We start from the raw sequence: 11,558 nt of genomic DNA on the forward strand, positions 1-11,558 counted from the left end.
TTCAAGAAAATAATTAAGTTATATTATGCTTTGTGAAATCACAAAAATATATTGGTAGTTTTTATTTCCCATGTTAAACAATAGTTACCTTTTAAAATAAATTCAACAGTGTGTGCTGAAACAAATAATTATAAAGTTAAGCAGGTTAACTGAATCAAGTGGTGTGAATCATGGTAGTGTTTCGGTTTCGGTGCTGCTACACACTTTGATTTTAACCTCTTCCCGGGTCAAGACCTCCGATATGGGCCCCCCCAATATTTTTTATAAGTCGGCGCCCCTGGTTAGGTAAAATGAAGATGGTGAGAGTGTATTACTTTGTGTTTTTTTTATTACTGGTTAGTACTTAGAGTTTATTACAATTTCATTTGTTTTGGTTACGAATATATATAAGAGAAATTTTGGGGGAACAAAATTGATAAGTGTTATTAGACTATTGTCTTTTGTTAACCAGTGCTGAAATGGCGTTCCGGCACCATGACAGCACTGCATGACACCACCAGAACATGCAGAGGGTCAGTGGCGTAACTATGGGGAGGGGGGGGATGAGTGGATGTATCCCCCCCCCCCCCCAAAGCCTCAGAGAAATCAATAAATTATTTGAAAATATTGTCTGGAGATGATATATAATAACTGCATCTGCTGAAAGTAAAATTTTAAGTGACAAAATGATGTAAAATGCATTTTCAGGCATGTTATTTTTCAAAAATTTTCCTGAAATCCCCGTTTCCTGGGGGGGGGGTAGCCCCCACTAACCTCCCTCAACCCCCCAAAGCTCCCTCATCCCCCCCAAAGCATAGGTTAAAGCTAGTTATGCCACTGCAGAGGGTACTCTTGTGTACAACCTGCGTAGGTGTAGAAGAAAGGTCAGTAGCTTGAGGCAATGGAACATGACTTATAGAGAGTAAGAGTGATATAATTTTGGGCTGTAAAGGAGGGATGCTAACTTTCCCTATCAAGAAAGAAAGAGTTTGGGTCATATAGGTAATAAGGGGCTGTGAGACTAGGAAAGAAGAGATGATGGTTGAAAGAACGTTTTCCCAGCAGTGTCCCGAACACAGCTACTTACATGTTAATTCCCCGCACCTAAAAGTTTAGTAAATTAAGTGGCCACTACTCTGATAGCATTCCTTTTAGGCATAAGGTCTGGCACCACTAAGAGTGAAAATAACCCTAACTCATAATAAGTAAAAGTGTGATTAATCCAGCCAAATTGCCACATTTTCTGCGATTTGGACCATATTTTAAATATAAAACAGCTAAATATAATTTACAATAAACAAAATATATATATTCAGTGACAAAAATAAAAATTTCTCGATAAAACGATTTTTATTGCGACAAAACATTTTGAAATTACGCGCTGCTTTCCAATTGGATGGGCCAATTGCGGAAAACTAGCCCAAGGTTAGTACTGTATGCCAACGTCAAAAATATTTACTCTGACATGAAGATGAATATCAATGGATGAATTGTTCAGCACTACCTTGGATAATTTACACTAATGTTAACCATAAAACATCTTCACACTAAAAGGAGCATTTAGCATCAGAATCTCAGATTGACTTTCGATGAATTTCATAATACCATTCCTACAGGTTGGCAATGCTGCGAACCTCTACGAAAATAAAGGAAGTAGCGAGTGGTAGCAAGGAATGCAAGATTATAATACCAGCTGACATTCTCGTTGAGGGTCGAGCGGGGTCGAGGACAGTATTGAAAGAAAAGTGGCCGTATTATTTACATGGGCACATGATTTGTAAGGAAGATGAACTTCAGCCGTGATTTATTCCTAGCCAAACAACTGCAAAAGCAATTTAATGAAGAGGCCACGAAGAGGAAAAAAAAAGAAAATGGGAAAATCCGTTTGGCTATTGATTCACCAATTAAGCCTCTCCAGGATGAGAAGATCAACTTGATAGATCCCAAACTTGAGTATTTAGATCCCAACCCTGATATACACGCCCTTTTTATTCACTTCGATAATTTATTCTTTTGGAAGACACTTCGGGCCGTGGAGGTGAAGTGGAGTCCGCGAATGACATCGTAAGGATATATGCTTACGAACTATTTTATTTTGCTAGTTATGTTGACTATTTCAATACGATTTAAATTCTAGATTAAAAAATTTATCGACTTTATTTAAGAGTCAGCTGCGGGGTGGTCGTAATTTTCTTCGAAATTTGAAACCAAATGTCTCCATTTCTTTTCTTTTAAGATGTGCTGGAATATGCTGTTATCAAGGCAGAGGTGGCCTGTGTTCTATTCGCCTAAGTCTCCCACTTCTTAAACTACGCCCTAGAAAGGACTTGATTGAGACATTACTGGTAAGCATGACGTGGATTTGTCTGACTGTGATACTCGTGAACCTGAGACTTTGCGAAAATATGTTTCCTCTTACTCTGAACTTTATATTCACAGCATGAAATGATACATGCATACCTTTTCGTCACTCACAACAACCGTGATCGTGATGGCCATGGACCGGAGTTTCACAAGCATATGTATCGTATAAATAAGAGCGCAGGGACCAAAATAACAGTTGAGTATTTCGTCAAGTTGCAAAAGCAGCGACTCAAGTCACCTAATTAGTGGGCTTCTTTACGATGTTTCTGCTCGTGTGATCCTAAAATAATTTGATGATACTTTTCTGAATAATGCAATAGTAGTGAACGAATGAGCCAAGCCTTCTCTTGGCGTAGGACTTAACAGTTCTGTGGTGCTTTTGTGAGTCAAACGATTTGGAGCAATGTTATTCGCAAGAGTCATAATTTTCTCTGAATAATTTCTAGATTTTTTCGGAAAAAGTATTAATTTCATAACGAGGCATTGATTTTAGATTTTAAAGTCATTTGTTACCCCAGGGAAAAGTAACTAATAGTAATGTTCTAATTAATGACGCAGATCTTCATACAACATTATTGATTTCTCGTTTCAACTTTCATCCCTTTAAAGGTGTACCATACATTCCATGATGAGGTGCGGTCATACCAGCAACATTGGTGGAAATGTCAAGGACCGTGCCAGTAAGTTTCTTTGCAAGCAAGGTTTTGTATTCTCAGCATATCTGTAGTGTATCAGATTTATAAGAGTATAAGCATTTGATGACCATCACTAGTGACTTCATTAGAGTTCATTCTATTCTTGTAACATTATGAGTGGACACCCAATTACATTGAAGCCTTTTTTATAAGCACTCTTATCCTGCAACAATTCAAGACTCTAATTTAGTATTTGACATGGATTGTATTGATTATGTAGTTGATGTATTTAGTACCTCTAGTGAAAGACAACCCTTCACACTGACTGCAAAACCCCCTCTTTGTTGTAAGTGACCCACTTCAATTACAAGGCTCTGCTCACTTTCTATTTTCTCCTATTTTGAAAATATGCTCAGCTAGATGGGTTGCCAATAAATATGTATACAACTAATGCATATGTATCCTAATCAGAACAATTTAATAATTTCAAACAATGACTCTCCAAACTAAAGACATACTATGCTGAAAAGGATTCATGCTTGCTTCTTTTGTCATAAGGTTGTACATACTTGCTCATTGTTTGGAGAACAAAGATGTCACTTAGTATTTTAAATTTCTATTCCCTTTTAAACACAATGAGTGGACACCCAATTACATTGAAGCCTTTTTTATAAGCACTCTTATCCTGCAACAATTCAAGACTCTAATTTAGTATTTGACACGGATTGTATTGATTATGTAGTTGATGTATTTAGCACCTCTAGTGAAAGACAACCCTTCGCACTGACGGTTAATGGAAAAAAATCAACATCCTTAACACTTTCAATGCTGACCATGTAAAACTCAAAATCATCCCCCGGTGCGGCTTCCTTTTTTTAGTTCAAAAGGCATGCATGGATGACAAAAGAGCTGGGAAAAATAATGAAAAAATTTTCTTGGCTCTAATTTGTTAGCTATGAATTTTTTATTGATGACGTGATATCACGTCAGCCGCACAGCAGGATATACACGTGATGCGGGTTGCATAAGGTCAGCTTTTTTTCCCTCGCCACCATTTTCTTTCAATTTTTTTCTACGCGATGTATTTAAAAAAATACGAGAAAAATGAATTTGTTATTCACTACTGGTATCGCCATTGGTATTGTGCCTCTACCGCTGGAAATGTTTGGTTTAGATGGATGTAATGCAAATTATAAGTACGAGAAATTACCGTGATCAGCTGTTCAATTGGGATGGTAATTCCATGCAAGATATTTTGGCATATTCCTTGTAGTAGTAATCCTAAGTATCGGGGTAGGGTTCTTGAATGTTGAATAATTTCTACATTTTCTTCTCAAGCTACTATTATCGTCTCAAATTCCTTTACTCGTTTCTTGTTTTCAACTCCAATACCTTTCTTTCCATACGACTACCCATAAGCATCAGATATTTAACAAAAACTGTTTTCACATACCATTATGTATTCCCTTCGCTGAAGGTGCTTGAGATGGGGCACTCCGCTTTCTAGATTATTTTCCGACGGTGTATTAGGGTGTCTTTTAACGTGCACCACTCCTGCCGGCTGTTCTAAGGTTGAAGGGGGTACGGAGATGAAGCGAGGGGTGATAGTAATATTTAGTTGGTCCGCTTGTAAGAACTAGGAATAGCTTTCTTGGGAGTGCCATCGGCACATCAAAAAGATGGGGAAGGTATGAGGAAAGATTTTGCTGACACGTTTTCTTTTTGGGTCATTGGGGTAGAGACTCCGGTGCCGAAATAAAAATGAATGTGGAAACAGAAAGAATCAACCCATAACTTCCTCATTACCATCTTCTTAACTCAAGCCAATAACATATTTGTGCAATATGATGTACCCGAGTTAGAAATTAATGCATAAAAACTGGAAATAATAGTATTTGCTAGCAAACATCTTGCAAGAAATCTTCATTTAGGCCACGTATCGCAGTTCTTACTACGAATATTCTGCAAAAATCTGAAAATTATGTAAATGTTTACCGCAATGATAATATTTTTTCATTTGGTGCACAATAATATCTATTCGAGCAAACCAATAATATGTATTGCTAGGAATAGATTTGCAGCATCTAAGCCCCTTATTACATACCCGATTATCGAAAGCGATGATGGCATTTTCTTTCTAATTACGCGAGGGAAAGACTAATTTCATCGTGCTTGGAAATCAATTGTTACTTCTTATTTATGTAATGCCCCTAGTGTAACGAAACTTATTGGGCCCAATTTACAATCTGATATTATACAAATATATATTGCGTAATTTCTTTTTCTGTTCCAAAGGGCACAATCAAAAATTGTCTATACATACAACTGGACTCCCGTCACGGAAATCTTGGGTAAAAGGCGAAAGATTTATACGAACGGACTTGAGTTCTGCCGTGTCTCTTCCTCCGCAATCTTTCTCTGTCGTAGTCGCCTCCTTTTTCTTTGCGTCCTTTTCTTCTTTCTGATGATCTTTATAGAACACGTATCTCTTTTAGTTCTCTCAATACACCACTATGTTAGCTTTTCTCCCGATCCTTTTTATTACACGTCTATCTCTTAGCTTTCTTAATACACGACTATCTTAGTTTTTCTTTCCGCGTCCCTCACTACCATTATTGCCTCCTCACTACGATCGTTAATTTTAATTTATTTATTTAAACACAACATGGCGGTTTATTTACACTATTCTATTGAAAAAATGAATCGTATGCCATGAAAAAATATTATATTTCCCGAAACAAAACTATCTATCGGAACTAAATATTTACAATGGTGAGACTGAGAATTGAGAGCACCCGTAAGCCATTGATTTCACAGTTGTCGAGAGGATGAAAGCAGTTTTATAAAACAAAACCTTAGAATCACTTCTTCGCCATGGGATAATGTGGAAACAGTTATTTGCAATTATATTAAGAATGTTTATGGGTGGAATATATTTTCAAACAAATTCACAGTTAAGGAAAGAAAGGGATAGGAACATGTAATAGAAAAAGGACGAGGACAACGGTGCTGTGGTAGATGGAAAAAGCCAGAAATCAGAGGGTAAAAATGCGGCCTGACTGTATATCAACAATAATTGTTATAAATAACTTACACTTTTTCCATAATTAACTTTCTTCACTCTCATAATATTGCCGCTTCATTTGTGGATCCCTGCTCAGGAGTTGCACTGACAAATAAAGGAAGGGTGCAAAAGTTAGAGATATGTCACGTTGGTAAATAAAATGTAATGGCAGTTTCAAATTTACATTAAAGTTTAACCAATCACAGTACTTCCTGTATTAATTGAATAAAACTTATTAAAATCAGACAATAAAGGTTCGAGAAATACTAGGCCTGCATGAAGAAAAAAAAGGATGGACGGAAAAAAATATATATGTTCTCGCTCAAAATTATAAAAATGGAATATAAAATTAATAAACAGTCCTAATTAAGTTCCACATATTAAATATGTATGATTTGTAAAATAAAACTCACATAAAATTAGTCACATCACGCATTAATAGAAATAAATAAAAATAATAGCATATAATACAGGGGGAAAATGAATGGAAATTGGCCTACCTTAATATAAAAGAAAAAAATTTCTCCCGATCCTCCCAGGAAAGGTTGCTTGAAACAGTCTTCACAAATGAGCTGCTAGATCCCTGCTGAGCAACTTAGGCGTGCAAAAGGTCATAATAGAACTGAACCGAGCTCTTACAGAGGGCCGGAACCCTCAGGGTACACATGACGTGATATCATGTCATCAGCACCAGGGGATAGCGCACCATGGTGTGATATCACGTCATGCCCCACTCAAGGTGTTAACTCTTTTGGAGATAAGTTATGGGCATCACGTGCTCCTGGCAAGCTGTTTCGCAGCTACTCCGGGATTTCTCCCTTTAGCCTTATATGGTCGGTTGTTTGTTCATGTTAGTGATTTCTTTCCTCAATAAGTGGTTCTCTCGGAACAAGTTGATGAATCTGATCTCGTCTAATGACGTTGTTCACTCATGAATGGTGAGCAGCAACTTCTGCATATTTTTATTTTTAACTTATAAGAGTGGTTCAGTGGCATAGCCAGGGGGGGTCCATGGGTCCGGACCACCCCTGAAATATAAAAAAAATTATTTTCCTTCATAAAAGAAAACAAAATATGTATTGAAAAATGATGAATTTACAAAATATTTCTTTAACAAATGAAGTTTTTTCGATTATGAAAAGTGTTAAAATTAGTTTAAAACCCATTACTTAGAACCCTGTTTTTCAAAAATTTTCCCCCCTGGTTTTGGACCCCCGGCTCCCCCTCCCCTAAATTCTGAACTCCTGGCTATGCTACTGGAGTGGCTGAATGAAGATAAATTTTTTCATGACTTATTTGTCCCTTTTATCTACCAAATTGTTTTAAAGAATTGAGATTTTGTGTTTTGGTATTACTTTGTCAAGTCTTAAGTAGTAAAAAAATACCTGCTTCGTATTGGAGTGGACACCCTGTGAGTTATGAACCAAATATGACTGTTCTACTTTTTTAATATGCAATTTTACTATTAAATATCTGGAAGGCACTGACATAAAATTGTGTTGCTTTAGGAAGAGGCCTCCATATTATGGTATGGTGCGACGTGCTATGAACAGAGCACCTGGCCCCAGTGATTTCTGGTGGGCTGATCACCAAGCATCCTGTGGAGGGACTTATATAAAAGTTCATGAGCCTGAAGGGTACAGCGCGAGCAAGAAGGGTAAAGGAGGGAAGACAGCGAGTGGGAATGGTATGTAAAATTTTTGCAAAGAGGAGAGTTGAACATGATAAGTTGTTCACTTTTCTTGCAACATTTCAAATGAACATGCTATTTACTAACACACTTGTCCAGGGTTATTATTCACGAAGAAAATTGGGAGTGATGACATACAGTTTCTTCACAAATCTTATTAACAAAACTTGCAAATAGAATTGTCAAGGAAAAGTACTCAGGAAGAATATCGGAAACGAGGAACCTTACTTCGCAAACCTAAATATAAACACAATTAATTAGAGTTGAAGGTGAAACATCAGGAGTGACCACACAAACAACCGAATGCCACTATTATTGCAACTACTGCAATGTTAGTACCTGAGAGCTTCAGGGGCAATGTATTTGTGCTATGCCTTGTTCATTTATTGCAAACACACGGGCATTCTCCAAAGATAGGTGAAATTAAATTGTTATTTTTTATGTAAAAATCATATTTCATAACTTATTGACACATAGGTATGAATTTGAATCTAGGCAGTGATTCTTTTCGGTTTTCCCTCCACATTTATCCATTTTCGTGGACAATATTTTGCCAACATTCCTGTTGGCTTCTTCAGGTCCACCGAAGTGCGGATGCAGAATTTGGTTTCGTAAATATACACCCTGTTTGGTGCTTTTTCTGTGGAGGTGTTCTCTGATTGGTTAAAATCCTTGAAGACCCATTTCCACGTGCTGGCAAGGGGATAGCCATCCTCACAGTTTAAGTTTCTCAGTGTTTTTGCGGTTATAATTGCCTCCCTAATAACATGCTTAACCTTATTCAATAAAGTGGCATTGTCGAAATCAACGTCTGAAACAAAAGAAGATGATGGACAGCTCTAGAAAGACTGACAGAGAGAGCCGTACTAAGGAAAAGAAGAGAGCACATGCCATCCTACTGTGCTTTGCCGGAACCATGGAAAAAATCCGGAGAGCCCTTTGGGTGCATAATATTAGGACTAGGTTCAAATGCATCACCAAAATGGTGAATATCCTCATCAATACATAAGACCGCCTCCCAAAAGGTATTTTTGGAGGAATCTACCAGATAAAATACAACTGTGGCAACTCCTACATCAGCCAGACATCAAGAGTGCTGAAATGTGCAAGAGCACAGAAGGGCTGTAAAAAAACACAACAAGTGGCAGAACACCATTGGAGTGGACCTACCCATGACATTGATTTCGACAACTCCACTTTATTGAAAAAGGAAGGCTGCTATTACCCAAGGTTCATAATGGAGGTAATGGAACTTGCAAAAATAGCGAGAAACTTAAACCGTGAGAATGGCTCCCCCTTGCCAGCACGTGGAAATGGGACTTCATGGTTTTCGACCAAATAGAGCATGCCTCAGTAAAAAGGTGACGAACAGGGTGTATATAAAGGAGAATAATTTCTGCATCGGCACTTCAGTGGATCTGAGGAAGCCAACTGGAATGTTGGCAAAATATTGTCCACAAAAATGGAAAAACACGGAAGGAAACCCAGAATAATCACTGGCTACAGCAGAAATATTTGTGGAAGCCGACATGGAAATGGATTTCATTAATATAATTTTACTGATGAAGTACTTAAAATTTTCATTCTATATTTATAGTAGGAAAATTTTACTTCATTTAAACTAGGGATGGACGGATCCAGGAAATTTGGATCCGAAGTACCTGATGAAGGGCAATATCCGCAGATATTTAGATCCGAGGTACGATCCGACCATCCCTAATTTAAACAATGTAAAACTCTGAGGAGTGATCTTGGGGTGATTATAATTTATAGTCTCTCACTCTCTAACCACATTGACCATAGTAGAAACTTGCACTTGCCACATTTGGGGATGGCATTATTTTAAATAGTTGTACATTAGATTTTGGTAAATTTCAATTCTAATTTTTATTAAATTCTCAACATTTTCAGGACAAATAGCATCGTCAAAGAATAACCTCCCAAGTTTGATATCGCCAAAGAAGATGGATAAACCCAAGGGATATTCTACTGTGGGGGGTGATATTAAACCTACCCCAAAATCGGGAATTAACAGCTATTTCTCACCTCAATCTGGCGGTAAACGGAAAACCCCCGTTACATTTGGGGGTGAAATCAAACCTACCCCAAAATCAGGAAATGGCACCTATTTCTCACCTTCTCAATCTGGTGGTGAACGGAAAGCACCTGCTACAATTGCGGGTGAAATTAAACCTACCCCAAAATCAGGAATTCATGGCTACTTCTCACCTTCAAAATCTGGTGGTGAAAGGAAAACCACTGCTCCAGTTGGTGGTTTCTTGGGAAATAAGTCCTCTCAGGTGTCCTCACTTACTGTTACAGAAAAGCCAAAGGTGTCCCACGTAGATAAGACCAGTACTAGTCTGCCCTTTGTTCCTTTCAGTGGAAAAGGACAAGTTCTTGGTAGTGGTAGTGGTGTCCAGCGTTCAACTCATCCTGGTGTCAAGCGTCCAACTCTCCCCAAAGAGTCTTTTCTCTCTAACACAAAAGCATCACCAAGTTCAAAAAAGGACCCAGGTAAAAGAAATAATGGCATATTTGATAACATCTCTCCTGTGAAGAAACCTCGAAAGGCACACCTACCATCTCCTGCCAGCAGTATGGCCTCATCATCTTCATCCTCTGCTCCATCTTCCATTATAGGGAAGGAGGTGGTGTGTCCTGTGTGTAATAGTCTCCAAAATGAGGCCACAATAAATGACCACTTGGATGCTTGCATTTCGGGTCAGTCAAAATCATCAAGCAATGACGTAATATGTCTAAGCCCTCCTATCCCTGTGAACAGAGACAGTGAGTCCTGGTACCTTGAGTGCCCTGGGTGTCGCCGCAAAATCAAAGAATGCGAATTCGACCAACATCTGAACAGTTGCGAGCATATCTGTGATAGCCAAATAGATCATGAAGGCCCTAGCCAGGAAGATGACAGTGGTCACGTGTCAGAAGATGATGGGCATAGCCAATCTTGCCCCATTTGTGGGCAATCACTTAATGGCAGCTCTCTAGGTCTACATTTAGACATTTGCCTCTCATCAATGTCATTTGTTGATGGTGGTGAGGAAGAGTGGAGTTGATATGTTGTCCTGCGATTTGTAATTGCTATATGTACTTGTGATATTTTCAGGGAAAACTTGAACAGTGTTATTGCTCAGTGTCAAATACAAAGAAGAGTAAATGCTTTTTATATCATTCTGCCCCACATCTGGAAGTACAGTGTGCTGAAATGGAGTATTTTTTAAGATTATCAGTTTTTTTTAAACCTTATAATCCATGATTACAAGTTTAAAGATTTTTATGAAAGTTTATTCCACCTATCAAAAAGGTGGAAATTTTCTTAAATTATTGTCTTATTTTTTTCATTTTCATCCTCTTTCATGTCCTAAATATTCTTCATGTTAATATTACCTGAAAGATAAAGAATGAGTCATTTAAAAAATATCAAAATCTCATTATCCATGATTCATGGTGTGAATAAATTCTGTGCTCACAAGCATTTGAAACAGCCTCATCAAATGTTAAATGTATGTACCTAATTGCCTGCAGTCTTTTCTAATCTGAAATGAATTTGGATTAGATGTTATTATTGTGCGTATTGTAGTTTTTCCCTTCTCATACATGATTTCTTTGTTTACACTCATATTTAAATGATTGGCATTTCAAAATACTGATTGACATGATTGCTTAGTATGTTTTATTAATTCAACTTGTGTTTGCAAAATTTCTGATGCTTGATCTAAATGATTCATGTACTTTGTGGAAAATTTTCTGTTCTTAAATTATCAGAGTTTTATTCAATTGAGAATAAATATTTTATCTTAATGGTTTGATT

General features: G+C 37.5%; 1 protein-coding gene and 1 pseudogene across 1 annotated transcript; one reads left to right on the forward strand and one right to left on the reverse strand.

The window, feature by feature from the left end:
• Window positions 1-1,638: 1,638 nt before the first annotated feature.
• LOC124157503 (DNA-dependent metalloprotease SPRTN) lies at window positions 1,639-11,548 on the forward strand. Its single transcript, XM_046532243.1, has 6 exons — window positions 1,639-2,043; window positions 2,216-2,324; window positions 2,419-2,538; window positions 2,953-3,023; window positions 7,551-7,729; window positions 9,644-11,548. The coding sequence occupies exons 1-6, from the start codon at window positions 1,766-1,768 to the stop codon at window positions 10,801-10,803; spliced, it is 1,917 nt and encodes a 638-aa protein (XP_046388199.1). The 5' UTR covers window positions 1,639-1,765; the 3' UTR covers window positions 10,804-11,548.
• On the reverse strand, window positions 5,263-5,374 carry LOC124158309 (annotated as a pseudogene).
• Window positions 11,549-11,558: the final 10 nt, after the last annotated feature.

Source organism: Ischnura elegans, chromosome 4 (assembly GCF_921293095.1).
Source record: "Ischnura elegans chromosome 4, ioIscEleg1.1, whole genome shotgun sequence".
Classification (NCBI taxonomy): Eukaryota; Metazoa; Arthropoda; class Insecta; order Odonata; family Coenagrionidae; genus Ischnura; species Ischnura elegans.